This window comes from Staurois parvus, unplaced genomic scaffold (genome assembly GCF_062004578.1).
Source record: "Staurois parvus isolate SC_StPar_1 unplaced genomic scaffold, SC_StPar_1.0 ptg000024l, whole genome shotgun sequence".
Classification (NCBI taxonomy): Eukaryota; Metazoa; Chordata; class Amphibia; order Anura; family Ranidae; genus Staurois; species Staurois parvus.
The window spans coordinates 148,491-170,510 of NW_028317820.1; the positions used below are offsets into that span (position 1 = coordinate 148,491).

General features: G+C 42.5%; 1 protein-coding gene across 1 annotated transcript in view; it reads left to right on the top strand.

Annotated features, from left to right (window-relative positions):
- LOC149472046 (uncharacterized) overlaps positions 1–22,020 on the top strand; it is a 101,232-nt gene that overhangs the window by 34,159 nt on the left and 45,053 nt on the right. Inside the window, exons 3-6 of the mRNA XM_089693229.1 lie at positions 3,852–4,157; positions 6,459–6,743; positions 8,330–8,443; positions 18,098–18,466. Coding sequence (XP_089549355.1) covers positions 3,852–4,157; positions 6,459–6,743; positions 8,330–8,443; positions 18,098–18,466 — 1,074 coding nt within the window. The remainder of the gene's footprint in view (positions 1–3,851; positions 4,158–6,458; positions 6,744–8,329; positions 8,444–18,097; positions 18,467–22,020) is intronic.

Sequence of the window (22,020 nt, forward strand, 5' to 3'; positions counted from 1 at the left end):
AACACACACCTGTTTTGGGTTTACTGGTTTCATGAAGCACTGTCTGATGTGAACCATGCCTCGCAGAAAAGAGCTCTCAGAAGACCTACGATCAAGAATTGTTGACTTGCATGAAGCTGGAAAGGGTTACAAAAGTATCTCCTTGAGCCTTGATGTTCATGTGTCCACGGTAAGACAGACTGTCTACAAATGGAGAAAGTTTAGCACTATTGCTACTCTCCCTAGGCGTGGTCGTCCTGTAAAAATGACTGCAACAGCACAGCGCAGAATGCTGCATGAGGTAAAGAAGAATCCCAGAGTGTCAGCTAAAGACCTACAGAAATCTCTGGCACATGCTAACATTTTTGTTGACACATCTACAATAAGGAAAACATTAAACAAGAATGGAGTACATGGAAGGACACCACGGAGGAAGCCATTGCTGTCCAAAAAGAATATCGCAGCACGTTTGAAGTTTGCAAAAGAGCACCTGGATGTTCCACAGCACTACTGGCAAAATATACTGTGGACAGATGAAACCAAGATTGAGTTGTTTGGGAAGAACACACAACACTATGTGTGGAGAAAAAAAGGCACAGCATACCAACATCAAAACCTCATCCCCACTGTAAAACATGGCGGAGGGAGCATCATGGTTTGGGGATGCTTTGCTGCCTCAGGGCCTGGACGGATTGTTGTCATTGATGGGAAAATGAATTCCAGAGTTTATCAAGACATTTTGCAGGAAAACGTACGACCATCTGTCCGCCAACTGAAGCTCCGCAGAGGATGGGTGATGCAACAGGACAATGACCCAAAGCATACAAGTAATTCAACAAAACAATGGCTGCAACAGCACAGAATACGCCTTCTGGAGTGGCCCAGTCAGAGTCCTGACCTCAACTCGATTGAAATGCTGTGGCATGACCTTAAGAGAGCGATTCACACCAGACATCTCAAGAATATTGCTACACTGAAACAGTTTTGTGAAGAGGAGTGGTCCAAAATTACTCCAGATCATTGTGCAGGTCTGATCTGCAACTACAGGAAACGTTTGGTTGAGGTTATTGCTGCCAAAGGAGGGTCAACCAGTTATTAAGTCCAAAGGTGCACATACTTTTTCCTCCCTGCACTGTGAATGTTTACATGTTATGTGCAATTAAACCATGGCAACATCTAATGTTTGTGTAGTATTATGTTCAGCAGACTGTGTTCTTCTATTGTTGTGACTTAGATGACGTTCAGAGCCCATTTTATGCCCAATTCATGCAAAACTCCACGTAATCCCAAGGGGTTCACATACTTTTTCTTGCAACTGTAGCTCAGTTGACCAAATAACACAATAAAAATTTTGATTGGGCGGCAATGCACATCTGTGTGTCCAACCACTCACCATTCAACTTTAAAGCAGGACTGCACTGCATCTGAGCACCACAAACCAAAAATGATATTTAATTCATTTTTATTCTTCAAATCAACCCCCTCCCCCCACATCCACGCTTCCACGCTTTATTGTGCTAAGAAATCACTTTGAAAAACACCTCCTATTAAGGGCAGATGATTCATTTACTTCCTGGAATCCGTCTGTCCTTAGCTCAAGCATGCAGACAGGAGGGAGTCCTTAAGTGCTTATCTGAGAACACCCCTCCTCCCCTTCTGAAGACTGCTGGGATGGATGACATTACCTGTCTAGGCCTGGAAACCAAAAAGTAACTGAAGAAATGTAAATAAAAGTATATATATATATATTATATACACACATACAAAATATATATATATGTTGACTGAGAGTGAAGTTCCACAAAGAGCACACAATTGCTTGTGATTGTAAAGACTATGGGGGGGGTAATTAACAAAGGGTAGTTATGATGGGGCAGGAACCTGGCCGTTTGTTGTATGCCCACATTAACTAAGCAGCTGGACTTATTTTAGGTCTCTCTGCAATACCCTCAGGAGTTTTTAGAAACTGGTACAGGGACCATTCCTAATTAGCAAAAGGATTGCAGTAGTTTTCAATGAAGAATACTTTCAAACATCCCCGCCAGGTCAAACCTGGAGTACAGGATGTGAGCTGTCTGCAGAGAGCTCACATCCCTCTCTCTGTCTATCTAGTAATTACACTACATGAGCAGAGCCAGTGAAGTTAACCTTCTCTTCCCTCCCGCACTCAGCTGAGTTCACTTGCTGCCTAATATACCTCACTGACTTTCAGAAGCCATTGTAAGGAGATAATCAATGTTATTCAGTTAGCATTAAATATCTAAGGGGAGCTAGTATTTTTTCAGTTAGAAAAGCTGAGCAGCAGCCTGGGGAATTAGCTGGGCCAAATTTGGGTCAGGGCTGAGAGGCTCTGCAGATCGGTTCCTTGATACCTCCCCCTGCTCTAGAATTTGGAGAAGATTCTAGAAGCAGTGGGAGGGGGTGAGAAGGGGCTGGTCTGCATACTCAGGGGATTCTGGCCAATCCCCAAGCAGGAGAGGCTTGGCATGGGACTAGAGCAGCCCTTAAGTATGACTGAGCCTGGTCAGCAGCAGGAGAGTTCTGGTGGAAGATGTAGAGAAGACTGAGATGCAGGAGTCTGGTAGGGGGCCAACTGGGAATGGGCCTACCTACAGGCTGGGACTTGGACAGCAGTATTGCTCAGCATCACTGGCCCTCAAAGTGAGGATCACCTGTGGAGCAAGGAAAAGAGCCAGCCCAGCAGAAGTCCTGAAGGCAGCCACCTATCTAAACCAGCTCACAGGAAAGAGACTGAGTGAGTAATCCCACACCCCCTGGGCCAGAGAAAAGAGCACTCTGGTGAAAAACATGATGAATTCCTTACCTGGGACTGTTATACCTTAAATTGGCAGGCACTGGATCCCCTTTTCCAGGGATTCCTCCAGAGAGCTGGATAGAAGAGGGCTAGCTGGGGTTTGGGGGTGGTACACCAGGAGGGGCTAGAGAGCTCTACAAAAAGAGAAACCCTTCTATGGACTTGTACATAGTTGCTAAGGAGTTTGTCCTCAGTTACAGTTCCCTTGAGAATCCCATAAACCTCTCAACCCCATCCAAGTTCAATACCCCAAATGGAATAGAAAAAAAAACAAGTTTAAGGACTGTTTACTGCCTCCTGTATGCAAGGTGAAATACAAGTCTGTAGAAAAAGTTTGTTGCCTGGCTATGCAGGACTATAGGGGAACCCAAATCTTTAGTGACTTCTAAAGGGGTAGTGCTACATTTCTATATATACACTCACCGGCAACTTTATTAGGCACACCTTGCTGGTGCCAAGAAAATCTCCCCCACTTTACCATTACACTACCATCACTAGCCTGAACCATTGAAACAAGGCAGGATGGATCCATGTTTTCATGTGTTTTACCCCAAATTCTGACCCTACCGTCTGAATGTCACAGCTGAACCAGTCTGCCTATTCTCCTCTGACCTCTGACATCTACAAGGCATTTTCATCCACACAACTGGCGCTCACTGGATATTTTCTCTTTTCCGGACCATTCTCTGTAAACCCTAGAGATGGATGTGCATGACAATTCCAGTAGATCAGCAGTTTTTGAAATGCTCAGACCAGCCCGTCTGGCACCAACAACCATGGCACGTTCAAAATCACTTAAATCCCCTTTCTTTCCAATTCTGATGCTTGGCATGAACTTTAGCAAGTTGTCATCACCAGGTTTAGATGCCTAAATGCCGGTGGCCAATATATATACTGTATGTATATATATATATATATATATATATATATACTGTGTATATATATATATATATACATACTGTATATATATATACATTTTTTTTTTCATACTTCACTACTTGGAAAGTTCTTCTCATGCCATGTTATTTTATATCCTTCAATCTTTTTTGTCTTACAGCTACACCAACGATCAAGATACACAAAAAGGGTTTTCTTAAGAATGAGAAAACCACGGTTGATTGTTCCATTACAGGTTTCTTCCCTCAAGAGACTCTAGTAGTCACCTGGCTACGGAATAATATTGAGGTCCAAGATGGACCAAAAATGGGGACATTTCAGACGAATGCTGATGGGACTTTCAGAGTCAACAACTCTATAGTCCTCACTCCTGTCCAGATCCAGGATCGTCCAACTATTACCTGTCGGGTGGCGCATGTGTCCCTACAAAAGTCCATCCAAGATGAATTCCCAGTGATATATAATGGTATGAGTAAGCTTGTGGACTTTATGTTGCCTGTTCTTTTCTCCTTCTGGGCGAGGTAACATATTGGTGTTACCTTGCTTCTGCTGTTGGAACTTCAGTTTTGTTCACTTTCTGGGTTTTCTGTTCACCTGACCCCCCCCCCCCCCTTCTCCCACCATCTACTATGTCACTACAGAACACGGTAGTGTTGTAACGGATGGAATTACTATTGGTGGACCAGGTATCTGATACACCCTGACGTATGATAGATGTTGAAGATACTTTGGCAGCCATAGCTCTTCAAGAGAACGATAATAGGAGGCAATGGCGGCCAAGTGGTAAGCATTAGTACTCTTCTTTTGCAGGATGGATTGCTGCTACATTTTTATTCCAAGGACAGTCATACCTAAAAACTTTTTGAAATTTTTTAGATGTCTAAATAAGGGATCAACCTAAGGTAAGAAATGTTATTACTGTATGTTAAGGTTGATACCCTAGTTTCGTATGTATGGTTCGTAATTTTATATGTACATCGGGAGGAAACCATTTTTTGTGTGAATCTATTGGATTTTTGCTTCCTGTGAAGTAAGACATTAGTATTTGTGTTTTGCTGCTCTACTGCTGGGTAGAATGGGGAAAGATTAGACCCTCTGTCAAGTTTTTATTGCTGTCTTTGTCTTCCTTGGGGAGATTCATCCCTCTCTTTGTCCTGATGACTCCTGTCACCGAAGAAGAAAGTGAATTAAAATCCCAAGTTTTGGCAATGCCTCAAGAACAAGAGGTAAGAGTAAATCTTGCAAAGGGGACACCTGATCCAGGGATAACTGCCTAAGACCGGAGTTCCCCCCTTTGGGAAATTTATTCTAGCTTCCGGTTGTGTTTCTGAGACAGGAAGTGAAGGGAAATTTCCCCAAAGGTACTCTGGAAAGAATTTTAAGCCTTCCTTACTCTATCCAAAAATGTGTGTGTGTGTGTGTGTGTGTGTGTATGTGTATATATAATATATATATACATATATCCATCTATATCCATCTATATCTATCTATCTATCTATCTATCTATCTATCTATCTATCTATCTATCTATCTATCTATCTATCTATCTATCTATCTATCTATCTATCTATCTCTCTATCTATCTATCTCTCTATCTCTCTATCTATCTATCTATCTATCTATCTATCTATCTATATATAAAGTTTTGGCTATACATACATTCTAAATCCAAACTTTTCAAGTGCTTTTATCTAGGGGGAGGCTGGTGGGGTCTGGTCAACAAACGTCCCATGTCTATTATGAGCTTAAAGCGTATCTACCCCCCCCCCCCCTCAAATTAAATGTAATATGATTCAGCTTACTAGATCTGGCGGCTGCATTCTTTTTTTCTTTACTGTTCTTTCTTTTATTTTCACTTGGTGATCCTGCCAGTAACACATATAGAGTGACTCACTCAATATCTATGGAGGAGCAGCCTCCTCACCTTAGGGCAGGAAGTGTGGTAGAACTACAGAGCACCTCCCCTTCCTCATTTCTATTACGTAGATTGGAGACATTCTGTTTCAGAGAAGGCTGTATTATTGGAATGTTCAATTTAATATTAAAGCAATACTGGATTTCTGGCAGGATCAAGATGTATTTTTCAGTACTTGCAAAGAAATGTTCTAAAAAAAAATAAAACAAATACAGACACCACATCTAAAATCTGCTACGCTGCAATACAGTACATTTTCATATTGGGGGGGGGGGGAGTTAGATATAGTTGACATGTCTTAATTTTATCTCACTGGGCAAGTCTGCTATTTGCACTGCTCATAAGGAAGACTCTAACTTATGAAATATCTTCAAAAACATATGGAGCCGCAATCATATCCAATATAAAAGAAAATCTTTTTCAGATAGACTGCTCTGTCTCTCCAATCTAAGCATTTAAAGTGTGATCTCTGTAACTTACAGTTGTGGTGAGATAGCGATAACTCCAATTTTAGTTGAATTACACAGGCAGTGACTCAATCCAGATGACACCTTGAAGATCTTGTGAAGTTTATTCCATAAACTGAGAGAATCTTACAACAATGAACATCGGATAGGTCAAAAGATCATAATGTGATCTGCTTCATGACATGAGGCTTGAAGCTGAAATGCATTACTGGGAAAAGGGGTGGAGCTATCTATACAGTATGAACTAAACTAGAAGAAAGAGAGAAGCAGAGACAAAATACAGAGAACACTTAAAAACATATAACAGTCATGTGAAACATGACATAGACTGTACAATAATGTAAAATGTGTTCGCAATTTAATTTTCTTTACATTTTTTTTTTAGTGGTCCCAAAAGTGCAGCTCACATCTTCAAGGACAGCGGATGGCAACGAGTATTTCTACATATGTGAGGCGCGAGGATTCTCTCCGGAACCGCTGTCTATAAATTGGATGGTGGATGGGAAAATGGCAAATCTGTCCAGAGGAAGCGAGGAAGGCCTTTTTAACAAGGAAATTTATTATCGGATTAATCTCAAGGAAGGCAACGTACCAGAACGGATCTCCTGTAATATTCAACATGTGGCCTTGGAGAGTCCATTCACTGAGACCCTGGAGGTCCAAGGAAACAGTAAGTCAGTTAATAACATTTGTAGATTATTATTGATTGATTGTAGGCAATAATCTCGGGAATATGGATGGTATCTGCATGAAAGACAGTTGTAAGCTGGCCACACACATTACAATCTCCTTTAGATTGACCAAGAACTAGTTTATGCTGATTAATGCATGTTCTTTCAGTACATGATTGTGGGTTCATTTAAAGTGCACTTATCCTTTTAGCCCCCTACACCCCGACCTAAAGTACCAACCATCTCCAGATTTACAGTTCCCACCATTCCACAGTCATGGGGTGTTAAAAACCAGTTGCCGACCGCAGGTAGCCGAATGACGGCTGCACTGCAGCTGACCAGTACTGGGAGGCCGTCATAGGATGTCCTCCCAGAACGCGCTCTCCTGCGCACCCCCGGGGTGCGCACCCGGGGATCTCCGTGATCGATGTTTCCTACAGACACAGCTGATCACATGGTGTGGTAAAAGGCCAGTCACAGTAGCCTTTCACCACGTGATCAGCTGTGTCCAATGACACGCTGATCACCGGGAAATGCAATTGCCTGTTCTCGGCTGCACTTTCTTTATGCTTTCAGAGCGTGAGGAAAGTACTGCCGAGAATCGGCAGTTGTCAGAGGAGGGATCGGCACCGATCATCAGGGCACCATATATCACACGCACACACAGTATATATTGTACTACATCACTCCCTAACCCTAGGGACACAGATAAGGGGGTTCCACCAGGCCTCCTGTAGGGGGCCTAGACCCCATCAATTAACGGGGGGGGGGGGGCCCGGCCAGCTGGCAGCTTTCACACCCCCATCTCTTACCCCCCCTCTTTTCTCACCTCCTTCTCCCCCCCCCACCTCAGGGGGTGGGACCAGGGGTGGGGCTGGGGGCCCCATCTATAGGCTGTATGGGGGCCCCATGATTTCTAACAGCAGCCCTGCCTATGGGTACTGTCTGAGGAGACTACAGCATACCCGCAAAGGTGAAAGGCTCTTGGAAGGTCCGAGTCACAGAGTTTAAGGAACTGCTGCTACTGTGAACAAACAGCCAATAAACAAATAAGAATCACATTCAGTGCCGATTCATTCTGCTCAATCCGCAGGGCACGTCTCTCTCAATGGACAGCATGCTTGCTGTGCGCATGCGGCAATGACATCTCCGGCGCTGCTACAGTAAATATCTTCTAAATGGTGAATGTATAGGAGATATTTATAGTACCTAGATGTAAGCCTTATTAAAGGCTTACCTGTAGATAAAACATAAAGAATTGGGTTTACTTCCACTTTAATGACCATGGTTTTGGAATGGGACGCCCACCAAGCTCATATAGGTGTGATTGTCAGGTGTCCACAAATGTTCAACCAAGCATGGAACATGATGAAAGGTGTACAACATATTGACTTTTTTCTGCTCGCAGAGGAAGATTTCCTGTCTCATTAGTCTACCCTGATGGTAAGGGTTGGTGACCACCATTTGAAATATTTACTGACGTTTTCACTATTATTAGCAACTTTTTCATCAGTTTAATTATCAGTATAATTGCTGTATTCTTGAAGCATTATTAATATGTGTTTTTTTGTCTTTCCCCTTGCAGATTATTGTGAACGACACTGCCATTCCGGGCTCATTGCTATATTTTTTATCTTACTACTCATATCACTTGCAGCCATTTCTTACTTTGTATGGTATTTCATCAAAAAGAAGAAATGTGAGTGGGTGACAATATAACTCTCTCTTTATATACAGTATATGTGTAGTATTATACTTTGTATTGTAGCATATGGCTTACTGTGCTAGGCAGTAAATATATATATATGCTATATATATGCTATTCTATCTCTCAGTGTTACAATACACTGAACATTCGATTTTTAGACTGATCATTTCTTTGTGAGTGGGCAAACATTCAAAATCAGCCGGGGATCAAATACTTATTCATATATACAGTGGGGATCGAAAGTTTGGGCACCACAGCTAAAAATTTGTATTAATGTACATAAAGAAGCCAAGGAAAGATGGAAAAGGCATCAAATTACAGATTAGACATTCTTATAATATGTCAACAAAAGTTAGATTTTATTTCCATCATTTACACTTTCAAAATAACAGAAAACAAAAAAATGGTGTCTGCAAAAGTTTGGGCACCCTGCAGAGTTAATATCTTGTACTGCCCCCTTTGGCAAGTATCACAGCTTGTAAATGCTTTTTGTAGCCAGCCAAGAGTCTTGTTTGAGGTATCTTTGCCCATTCTTCCTTACAAAAGTCTTCCAGTTCTTTGAGATTTCTGGGCTGTCTGTCACGCACTGCTCTTTTAAGGTCTATCCATAGATTTTCAATTATGTTGAGGTCAGGAGATTGTGAAGGCCATGGCAAAACCTTCAGTTTACGCCTCTTGATGTAATCCCCCGTGGATTTCGAGGTGTGTTTAGGATCATTATCCATTTGTAGAAGCCATCCTCTCTTTAACTTCAGCTTTTTCACAGAGGGCATCAAGTTACCATCCAAAATTTGCTGAAATTTTATTGAATCCATTTTTCCTTCTACTCGTGAGATGTTCCCTGTGCCACTGGCTGCAACACAACCCCAAAGCAATGATTGATCCAACCCCATGCTTAACAGTTGGACAGAGGTTCTTTTCATTAAATTCTGTGCCCCTTCTTCTCCAAACTGTATATACAGTTGCAAGAAAAAGTATGTGAACCCCTTGGGATTACATGGAGTTTAGCATGAATTGGGCATAAAATGTGCTCTGAATGTCATCTAAGTCACAACAATAGAAGAACACAGTCTGCTGAACATAATACTACACAAACATTAGATGTTGCCATGGTTTAATTGCACATAACATGTAAACATTCACAGTGCAGGGAGGAAAAAGTATGTGAAGCCCTAGCTTAATGACTTCTCCCAGAGCTAATTGGAGCCAGGAGTGAGCCAACCTTGACTCCAATCAGTGTGATGATATTGGATGTGTTGCTGACAGCTGTCCTGCCCTTAAAAAACACACACCTGTTTTGGGTTTACTGGTTTCAAGAAGCACGGTCTGATGTGGACCATGCCTCGCAGAAAAGAGCTATCAGAAGACCTACAATCAAGAATTGTTGACTTGCATGAAGCTGGAAAGGGTTACAAAAGTATCTCCAAAAGCCTTGATGTTCATGTGTCCACGGTAAGACAGACTGTCTACAAATGGAGAAAGTTTAGCACTGTTGCTACTCTCCCTAGGCATGGTCGTCCTGTAAAAATGACTGCAAGAGCACAGCGCAGAATGCTGCATGAGGTAAAGAAGAATCCCAGAGTATCAGCTAAAGACCTACAGAAATCTCTGGCACATGCTAACATTTTTGTTGACACATCTACAATAAGGAAAACATTAAACAAGAATGGAGTACATGGGAGGACACCACGGAGGAAGCCATTGCTGTCCAAAAAGAATATTGCAGCATGTTTGAAGTTTGCAAAAGAGCACCTGGATGTTCCACAGCACTACTGGCAAAATATACTGTGGATAGATGAAACCAATATTGAGTTGTTTGGGAAGAACACACAACACTATGTGTGGAGAAAAAAAGGCACAGCACACCAACATCAAAACCTCATCCCCACTGTAAAACATGGCGGAGGGAGCATCATGGTTTGGGGCTGCTTTGCTGCCTCAGGGCCTGGATGGATTGTTGTCATTGATGGGAAAATGAATTCCAGAGTGTATCAAGACATTTTGCAGGAAAACGTACGACCATCTGTCCGCCAACTGAAGCTCTGCAGAGGATGGGTGATGCAACAGGACAATGACCCAAAGCATACAAGTAATTCAACAAAACAATGGCTGCAACAGCACAGAATACGCCTTCTGGAGTGGCCCAGCCAGAGTCCTGACCTCAACCCGATTGAAATGCTGTGGCATGACCTAAAGAGAGCGATTCACACCAAACATCCCAAGAATATTGCTACACTGAAACAGTTTTGTGAAGAGGAGTGGTCCAAAATTACTCCAGATCGTTGTGCAGGTCTGATCTGCAACTACAGGAAACGTTTGGTTGAGGTTATTGCTGCCGAAGGAGGGTCAACCAGTTATTAAGTCCAAAGGTTCACATACTTTTTCCTCCCTGCACTGTGAATGTTTACATGTTATGTGCAATTAAACCATGGCAACATCTAATGTTTGTGTAGTATTATGTTCAGCAGACTGTGTTCTTCTATTGTTGTGACTTAGATGACGTTCAGAGCACATTTTATGCCCAATTCATGCAAAACTCCACGTAATCCAAAGGGGTTCACATACTTTTTCTTGCAACTGTATATACGCAAACACTGTGTATATATATATATACAGTCATGGCCGAAATTGTTGGCACCCTTGATATTTTTCCTGAAAATCAAGTATTTCACACAAAAAAGGTATTGCATTAACACATGTTTTGCTATACACATGTTTATTCCCTTTGTATGTATTGGAACAAATATAAAACAGAGGCAGAAAAGCAAATATGACATAATGTCACACAAAACCCCAAAAATGGGCTGGACAAAAGTATTGGCACCCTTAACTTAATATTTGGTTGCACACCCTTTGGAAAACATAACTGAAATCAGTCGCTTCCTATAACCATCAATAAGCTTCTGACACCTCTCACCCGGAATTTTGGACCACTCTTCCTTTGCAAACAGCTCCAGGTCTCTCTTATTGGAAGGACACCTTTTCCCAACAGCAATTTTAAGATCTCTCCACAGGTGTTCAATGGGATTTAGATCTGGGCTCATTGCTGGCCACTTCAGAACTCTCCAGCGCTTCTTTGCCATCCATTTCTGAGTGCTTTTTGACGTATGTTTGGGGTCATTGTCCTGCTGGAAGACCCAGGATCTTGGACGCAAACCCAGCTTTCTGACACTGGGCCCTACAGTGCGACCCAAAATCCTTTGGTAATCCTCAGATTTCATGATGCCTTGCACACAGTCAAGGCACCCAGTGCCAGAGGCAGCAAAACAACCCCAAAACATCATTGAACCTCCACCATATTTTACCGTAGGTACTGTGTTTTGTTCTTTGTAGGCCTCATTCCGTTTTCGGTAAACAGTAGAATGATGTGCTTTACCGAAAAGCTCTATCTTGGTCTCATCTGTCCACAAGACGTTTTCCCAGAAGGCTTTTGGCTTACTCAAGTACATTTTGGCAAACTGTAGTCTTGCTTTTTTATGTCTCTGTGTCAGCAGTGGGGTCCTCCTGGGTCTCCTGCCATAGCGTTTCATTTCATTTAAATGTCGACGGATAGTTCGCGCTGACACTGATGCTCCCTGAGCCTGCAGGACAGCTTGAATGTCTTTGGAACATGTTTGGGGCTGCTTATCCACCATCCGGACTATTCTGCGTTGCAATCTTTCATCAATTTTCCTCATCCGTCCACGACCAGGGAGATTAGCTACAGTGCCATGGGTTGCAAACTTCTTGATAATGTTGCGCACTGTGGACAAAGGCAAATCTAGTTCTCTGGAGATGGACTTGTAACCTTGAGATTGTTGATATTTTGCCACAATTTTGGTTCTCAGGTCCTCAGACAGTTCTCGTCTCCTCTTTCTGTTGTCCATGCTTAGTGTGGCACAGACAGACACACAATGCAAAGGTTAAGTGAACGTCTCTCCTTTTTATCTGCTTTCAGGTGTGATTTCTATATTGCCCACACCTGTTACTTGCCCCAGGTGAGTTTACAGGAGCATCACATGCTTGTAACATTCTTATTTATCCGCAGTTGTGAAAGGGTGCCAATACTTTTGTCCAGCCCATTTTTGGAGGTTTGTGTGACATTATGTCGAATTTGCTTTCTTTCCTCCCTTTTTTTGTTTTGTCCCAATACACACAAAGGGAATAAACATGTGTATAGCAAAACATGTGTTAATGCAATACGTTTCGTGAGAAATACATGATTTCCTGGAGAAATATCAAGGGTGCCAACAATTTCGGCCATGACTGTATATATATATATATTTATATATATATATCGCTCCCCCCCCCCGTGTACACCAGTCCATACACAGGGGCTCCAATAAATTAGTCTAGGGGATGTCTTTTTGAAATGTATTGCTTGAAGAACTTTAAACGGGAGATGGGTTTATGGTCACAGGGTACTCCAAAATGATCAAAAGCAATAACGGGATGTAACAAAGAACGGCCAGTATATCTAAGACTTTTTAAGAGCAGCCCCAGTCCATGTAGCAACCTCTTGCACTTAGATCTTTTCTAGCACAAACACATTCAAAGTCCACAACAAGGTCATTACTCACAATGTCCTAGGAGCTGTCTGCTACCCAGCATTTCCAGGTAGATCCTCATTGAAGGAGATAAAAAGATCCTTTTCCAGACCTGGACTTCAGAACAGTGCCCTCCAGCAAACACTTCCCTGGGTGGCCACACACTCTGTGCCACCTATATCCCCATGGTGTCCTACTTCTATGCTCCAGGGGTGGGGGTAGGTCCCAAGGCCAACATTGCAGCCAGTCACACTCCAGCCAACTCCTGGCCTATCAACCAAGGGGCCAAGGGAGAGATAGATTGTGATGTGGCCACGAAGATGCAAGTTGCGCAGCTTCCACTTTAACGGGGCCATTCGAAAATATTCCCCAATACACTCTTCAGCCAGTCAGCATGACAAGAAAATCGAAACTGTTTTAACAACTTGAGTTAGAAACAGAAGTTTCTGTTGAATACATTTGCACATTTTTGTGAAGCCACACTGCTGCACCAAATTGGCAAAGTGTGGTCCCAAGCTCTAGTGCATTCATAAGGTAGACAGGGGTTGGAGTTCATACAGACAGCTTTATTGCATTTCACACATCAACAAATTAGGCAACATTACCACAAATAAAAAATGCAAATGATAGAAATACATCTTAGTCTGGATCTTACACTATTCAATCCCCCCCAACACAGAAAATGTCCAATTCTGCAAAACAAAAGCTTTTTCATAAATAAATAGACCCCATATGTAAAAAAGATAGATTACAAAATATATTAAATCAATATTTTGGCCCATTTGTAAGGACAGTAAATTTTATTATAAGTACAAAGCTACAGTTATTTACAAATGAAATGCATTTTTTGTAATTTTATGTATAAATGGTGAAACATGAATGAAAAACATTTTTAAATTAAGTGGTCCTGTAACTGGAGGGTCACCTCTAGAGAAAAATCCCCTGTAAAAGAACAGGCAATATACTTACTTTTCCAGTAGCCTGTCTTGAAATGCCGACACTTTGCTGTTACCTAACTGCACCATGTGTTCGACACTTCAGGTCCCGGAAAGTCCAATAGTAAATGGAAAAGAAAGCAGCACTAAATCAACCTTCAACAATCTATAAGTAAAGCACTTTACAGTCTTCATAAAGTACTTCACAATTTAACCATCCATGAACATCACTAAAAGGGTACATGGAGCAGCTTTCCAGGAATGCATACCTCTAATTTACCCATTAACTAATTTAACCCATAAAAAAATATTAAAATAAGTAGTAAAAACATACGTTAAACAACATCCAGAAACGGCACCCCATGTCACTCTTGTTGGCTCTACTCTATGCGTTTCTGACTATGGTCATCATTGTATCTATAGCATGGTTTGCAGGCATCATGTACACTTGTTCTTAACTGTTTAAAGAAACCTGTACTATTAAAAAATGGAGGTTCCCATTGATGACCTCCTTTGAAAAATGCTGCTTGCCTGGTTCTTTTTTGTAGTCCTTGACCCAGAAAAATATGCAGCAAGTGAAGTAAGCACTCCTGATTTCCACTTTTGTTCTTGGTCAGTAAATCAAAAACTCCCTGAATCAGCTAGCCAGCAAGATAAATACCATTTCTCAGAAAGAGAACTGCTTTGTAGTGCTCTCATTTTCTTTACACGACTCTTGTTTTTTTCTTGACATTATTATTATTATACAGGATTTATGGCGCCAACAGTTTGCTCAGCACTTTACAATATAAAGGGAGACAACACAGCAATAATACAGTTCAATACAAGAGGGTTAGGAGGGCCCTGATCCTGGGAGCTTACAATCTAAGAGGGAAATTGGATTATGATTCTTAACAATAGTGATGGACTGAACACCCCCGTGTTTGGTTCCCGGTCGAACGTTTGAACCCAATGAACATTCGACCGCGTACTTCAAACTCGTTGCAGGTCCATGGGACTTGAACTTGTAAATTCAAAAGTGCCCATTGTGAAGGCTTATATGCAAGTTATTGGCCATAAAAGGGGTATGGGGACTCGGTTACTGCCCTGGGGGACATGATTTAGTGAAATTTGTTTTTTAAAAAGTACTTTTTTTTTAAAAGGGGCAGTCATTTTTCATTGAATAAAAAGAAAAAACCTGAAAATTATTTTAAATATCATGCCTAGGGGTCCCCTTAACCTCCTTAGCGGTATTCCCGAGTGTAGCTCGGGGTAAAATTTCAGTACCAAGAGCGGTAACCCCGAGCTACACTCGGGCTTACCATGCGGCGTTGCTCAGGGATTCCCTGCAGCACTTACCTTGTCCTTCGCTCCCGCGATGTCTCCCCTGCAGCATCCCCGCCCATCTCCTCCGGCCGATGCCGGCATCTGGCTTCCGTGTTCGTCGGGACGTACGGGCGCCGGAACCGGCGGCAAATTTGAAATTTTTAAAAAATGTCATTTTTTAAAAAATGATTATTATATACTGTAGTAAAACATTGCTGTTTCAATGCATTTCACATACATTTTGTCCCAACTGCTTTGTCCTGCGCCCTGCCTGCATTTTTACTGTTCTTTCTGCCTGGAAACTTAGAAAAGTCCATGGCGTCCAAAAAGCGTCCCTTTATGTAAAAAGTGGACCGGCTAGAGAACAGCGATAGTAAATCAGAACCACTTGCAGAATTGAGTGATAATGATTCGTGGGGGAAATTCGTCATCAGACACTGAAAACGATTTTGCGACTTTGCTCAGCGATGTGAGAACTTGGCGCTATATTTCACATTTCAGTGTTTTTGGTTTGATTATATTATTGAATTAAATATATTATTGTTATATTATTATTTTTTATGATTATTTATTAAATTATAATTTATGATTTCGTGTTTCAAGTTTTATCATACCCAGGATGTTTACTAGACTCTTGTTCGGACAGATTTCAGTGAGTTATTCCTAAAAATTACAGGCCTACAATAAAAAACTACATATTTCCATGCAAAAAAATGTACCGCTTTCAGCACAAAAAATCGGAAATAATCATACCGCCAAGGAGGTTACACTACTTGCAAAGTTGCACATCTGTACAATGTATAGAATCTACTGCAGCAGGACTGACATTTTTTTTTTTAATTACATTTTTATTAACAAGAAAACAAAAAATGAAAAACGAAAAATAAACCAGCGTGGGTTTACCCCTAAAAGCCAAACCAGGCCCTTTAGGCCTGGTAGGACTTTTAAGGGGAATCCCACCCCAAAAAAATGGGGGTAAAAAGCACTGGGTCCCCTCTAAATTCTTACCAGACCCTTGATCCAAGCCCAGGCCTCGCAGGGTAGGAAGGGGGGGGATCGAGCCTCCTAACCTCCCTGTGGCTTACCAGGCCATGTGCCATTGGCATGGGGACATTTTCCCCATGCTGATGGGGATAAGGGCTTCTTCCACTCTTCCCACTGGGCCAGGATTGTGGGGGTCTGTGGGGAAGAAGCCCTTGTCACCATCGACATGGGGATGCTGTCTCTATGCCGAGGGCATGTGGTCTGGTAAGCCATAGGGAGGGGGGGGGGCACTCTATCGTTCCCTCCCTCTTCTTGCCCTGCCAGGACTTTGCTCGGATCAAGGGTCTGGTAGGAATTGAGGAGGGGGACTCCACGCTTTTTTCCCCTATTTTGGGGGTGGGGTTCCCCTTAAAACTCCTACCAGGACTAAAGGGCCTGGTATGGTGTTTAGTGGGAACCACATGCACATTTTTTTGGAGGTGGTGTTCCCCTTAAAGGTCCTACCAGATCTAAAGGGTCTGGTATAGCTTCTTAGGGGGTACCCCACGCAAGTTAAAAAAATAAAAAGACTGTGGGGCCCCTCCTAACCTTCCTACCAGACCTAAAGGGCCTGGCATGGATTGGAGGTGGGGAAGGGGGGTGGTTCACCCACGCTGTTTCTTTTTTTATTCTATCTTTTTTTATATTTTTATTTTATTTCTTTTGTTTTTTTGGGGGGGGGGGGCAGAGCATTCTCGACACTGTCTTCAGCAGTGTCCAGCAGCACACTACACAAGGCTGCTGTGTAAGCAGCCTTATATAGTGTGGGGCGTGGACTTAGCCATGAGCCATGATTGGCCAATCATGGCTCTCACAGTGCATTGTGCTATGATTGGCCAAAGCATTGCACCTGACCTGGCCAATCATGGCTCTCAAAATGCACTGTAAGAGTGCAGTGCATTGTGGGGCGCTCAGGGGTCGAATAGCCTGCGGAATGCCCTTACCATTCATGTGTTCGGCAAAGTCGAACATCAAGACCAACACTAGTTCCCAGTATCTTGTATTTCTCAATAGAGTAGCAGAAGTGAGCAGATCCAAATCTCTTTGTAAGGTCCTAACTAAGTAGGCAGATGCTGTGTAAAGTCTTGCACAGGCTGCTCTCCAACAGACAGTAATGTTCAAAGCAATTGAGCGCTCTCCAATATAGCAGCTGATACACTCAGGTAACCAAATGAAACCTCTAAAAGTGCAATATAAATAATAAAGTGCAGCTCTAAAATAAATATAATCACAATAGAATCCAAATGCGAATATGTCTATGAGTATGTAGTGAGATGTATCCAGAAGTGAGCAAATATCAGTATGCTGATGCTTTGAAGAAATGATAGGATTGCGCACTTACCAGATGCGCATAGGGTATGCGCATTAATATATCCACCTCAGGGCACTTAGGTTATGAGGTATGGTAGGTGTATGTAGAACATCCGTCTAGGAATGGGCAGCACAGCGGTCAATGGATGATGTCTGCTTACTCCAGAGGTCCCCTTTAGGATGGATAGGGTCAGCCACCTGCTTACAGGGATTCCCTTCCTCTGGATAATGGGTCAAACTTGTAATCTCCACTGGCTCTGCAAACTTAATGGCTCCATAAAGAAGCCATAAGAAAGGTGCCCATAGTGTAGTACTTTTAAGTAAATTTATTTAATCCAAGAAATGACAGTACAGTAGTATAAAAACAGGTACACTGACCATGAGTAAAGATGGCCGCCGGACCAACATGTGGCTCCGCCGGCGTGACGTCACAGCGTGTTGATTCCCTTAGGCCTTTCATGCGAAGCACGTCTTCCGAGGGAAAATCAAACAGAGAGAAGCCCTAGTATGTGTATGCAGTGACATTTTTTTCTCTTTTTTAACAGACTTAGAGCAGTTTCACGTGAGTCACATCCACAAGGAACATGTGCGGGGAAATGAAGAGAAGGTCAATTTTTATTGTATGGCATCTAAGTGCCCAGGCGTGGTTCAGGTGACCTGGATGGTTAAAGAACTAGGTGAAAAGCCGATTATATTACTGGAGAGTCAGACGATCAAAGATGAAGAAGCTGGACGACTAATAAGCCATGAATACTCTGTAAAAACAGACCAGACAAAGGTTGAAAGGGAAAATGCTACCACTGTATTGAGCTTCAACCCAACCATATCCAGCCACAAGAACACTGAAATCAAATGTAAAATCCAATGTGGTGGGAGATGTGAGGAAAGAACGCTGAACTTCAGTTTCTGCTATAGTAAGGAAACCTTATTAGTATATTTGCTGCAAATGCTTTTGTTTTTGAGTACAATATAAAGGAAAATTGGCACAAACCAGCCTCTATTCTAGAGGGGAGAGACCGTTAAAGGGAAACTATGTGGTTTTATGTCCATTTTATTTATTAATTTGTTGAGATTCATTAGTTAGTCAAATGATGTTTTGTACCATTTACCTGTATGCCATGTTAAATGGGAGGGCTCAAGCGCACATTAGAATCAGGTGAAACACTGGATTAACACTGGATTAACACTGCACCAATGCCACAAAAAAGCCCAGCTACAATATGGCTGACAACACCTTGACATACTGTACCTCACAGTAAATGTACTGATTCAGTAAATGTTTTTTATCTGATAACTCAACCATGCAGCTCATTTTTGTTCAAGTATCGTCGTATTGTGCTCCCTAAAAACGACTATACCGTCTTTTTCCAGAGCAGCCTGCATTTCTCCTGAGGTTACCTGTGGGGTTTTCTTTGTATCCCAAACAATTCTTCTGGCAGCTGTGGCTGCAATCTTTCTTGGTCTACCTGACCCTGGTTTGGTGTTAAGAGATCCTCAAATTTTCAACTTCTTGATAAGTGATTGAACAGTACTAACTGGCATATTCAAGGCTTTGGATATATTTTCATATTTTTCATCTTTATAGTTCCATTACCTTGTTACGCAGGTCTTTTGACAGTTCTTTTTCTGCTCCCCATGGCTCAGTATGTAGCCTGCTCAGTGCATCCACATGAAAGTTAACAAACTCATTGACTATTTATACACAGACACTAATTGCAATTTAAAAAGCCACAAATGTGGGAAATTAACCATTAATTGCCATTTTAACCTGTGTGTGTGCATCTTGTGTGTCTGTACCAAGACCAAACATTCCAGGGTATGTACATTGAGAGAGAGAGATTTTTAACAGTTTTATTAGCAGAGCGAACAAGAACTACCCCTTTAGGAGTTGCTGAAGTTTTGGGTCCCCCTATTGTCCTGCCAGGCAACACACATTTTCTTGCAGACTTGCACTCCCGAGACTATAAACAGTCCATGAATTAGTTTTTTTATGTTTTATTAGGGGAATTGATAACTTGGATGGGGATGAGGGATACATGGAACTGTAAAGCTGAGGACAACTTCCTGGAACTATGTACAAGTATACAGAAGGGTTTTCTCCTTGGAGAGCTATCCAGCCTCTCTTTGTCTGCCTCCTCAGACCCCAGATGAAATCTCCTCTTCACCCAGCTGCCTGAGGGAATCCCTGGTCAAGAGGTCCCAGAAGCTGGCACTTTAAGTGAAAGCAGTCCCAGATGGGAGCTATTGAGGTTTGCCACCTAATTGCCCTTTCCCCAGGGGGCTACTTACTCTTCTGCAAGCTTGTGGGTTTGTGGCTGCCTTCAGGCTGGCTCCTTCCCTGCTTCCTAGGCTGTCCTCTCTCAGGGGACTGATTCTCCCTTCCAGCTCCTCTACCTGTAGGTTGGCCCCTCTCCTGGACCAAATCCCAGGCTCCACACTCCATCCAGCTCACTCCATCTTCCACCTGAACTGTCCCTGCTCTTGAGCAGGCTCAGTCACTCTTAAGGGCCGTCCTGACCCCATCCCAAGCCTCCCGCTTGGGGATTGGTCAGAATCCCAATAGAGTGCAGACCAGTTTCTCCTCAGCCCCGCCCACTGAGTTCTAGAGACTTCTCCAAGTCTCTATATCAAGGGGAGGTTTCAGAGAGCTGATCTGCAGAGCCTCTCAGTCCTGACATAAATCTGACCCCTCTAGCTATTGCTCCTGACTGCTATTCAGCCTCCTACTGGAAAATAATTTACCTAGTTCCCCCTAGCTATCTAGGAGGTGCAACAAAAAAAATAATGGTCCAATGAGCAAATTTGTTTTGGCTTTTGCTGAAATTGCTGCAGGGAAAATGATAACTTACCTGCCAAATGATTCAATTTAGAATCTGGAATCACTTTGCATGTTAGTTTGTGCCATATTCCATGGTATCCAGTGGTTTTTGAATGTCCATATTGCTGTACTTCCTCAATTCCTCACGTAGAGGCAGAAAGCACAGGAAGTTACAAGCTCACTAGATTTCTGGCGGGATCACAGGTACTATATTTTCTGCATTATTGAGGAGATATAACAAAATGCTATACATTTTATTTTTAGCAGACCAAAGGGAGTTAACACATTATTTGTATATTTTGTTTTTTATTTGTTTTTATTTATTGTTCTGTCCTCCTTATGTGTGAAGGTACATAGCTTGACAGACAGCTAAACCTTTCTCGGCAATGAGTTGACAAAGAAGCAACGTCCAACTTTGTCTTTATTGCAAAGATATAAGAGGTGAAACGACGATGCTATTGTGAACCTGAATGTGAGGGCTGGATCCTACCAGCATACCGCAGGAATGGAGTCTGTGATGAGGAAATGGCTGCTATGCAGGGCTGATGATGTAATCAGAGTTCATAGGCTACAAGCTATGGAAGCTGAAATGGGTCAAACTTCTACTGTGAAAAGATGCAGTGTATACAAACAGCCACTAGATGGAGCAGTTACACAATGAACAGAGAATTACAAACTGATAAGGCATACTAATAATGCCTAATTAACAAAGAACAAATTGCTAAAGGCATGACACTCCCCGTCTGGTATCTAAAGGATACCACATTAAATCACCCCTGGAGAGAGCAACAAAACCAGTTCAGTAACGGGTCTGAGGAAGAGTTTGGGCTCCTGTTGTCTGCAGACCTTGACCTCCACTTTTCTGACTTTCCCATCTTCACTTGGGAACACCTTGGTTATCAGTCCCAAAGGCCAGTCATTTCTTCTTGACTGAGAGTCTTTGACAAGAACAACATTACCAACCTCCATATTGGGTTTGCTGGTTTGCCATTTATTCCGGACTTGTAGAGTAGAGATGTATTGTTTTCTCCATTTATCCCAGAAGGTATCTGCTAGAGTCTGCACTCGTCTCCACTGACACTTGTACAAGTCTTTAGCACTAAATTCTCCAGGAGGAGCCGATGCTGTACCGACTTTTTGGGTGAGAAGAGTGGAAGGGGTGAGCAAGAAGGGATCTTCTGGATCACTGGATATTGAAGTCAAAGGTCTGGCATTCATGATCGCCACTACTTCGGCCATGAAGGTTGAGAGGGTTTCATGGGTGAGCCTCGAAGTTCCCAGCTGTAGAAAAACAGAATCAAGGATCCGGCGAGCTATGCCAATCATACGCTCCCAAGAGCCTCCCATGTGAGACGCATGTGGGGGGTTGAATGTCCATTTACAGTCTTGGGCGGCAAGATATCTCTCTACATGGTCACTGTCAATGTTTGAGGGGATATGCAGTTCTTTGCAGGCCCCAACGAAGTTGGTACCTCTATCAGAGCGGATTAGTTTAACTGGGCCTCTGATGGAGATGAAACGTCTGAGAGCATTTATAAAGCTGGATGTGTCTAAAGACTCAATAACTTCTATATGCACAGCCCTGATACTCATGCATGTAAATATAACTGCCCAGCGTTTGCTGTTTGCCTGGCCTCCTCTAGTGTGCCG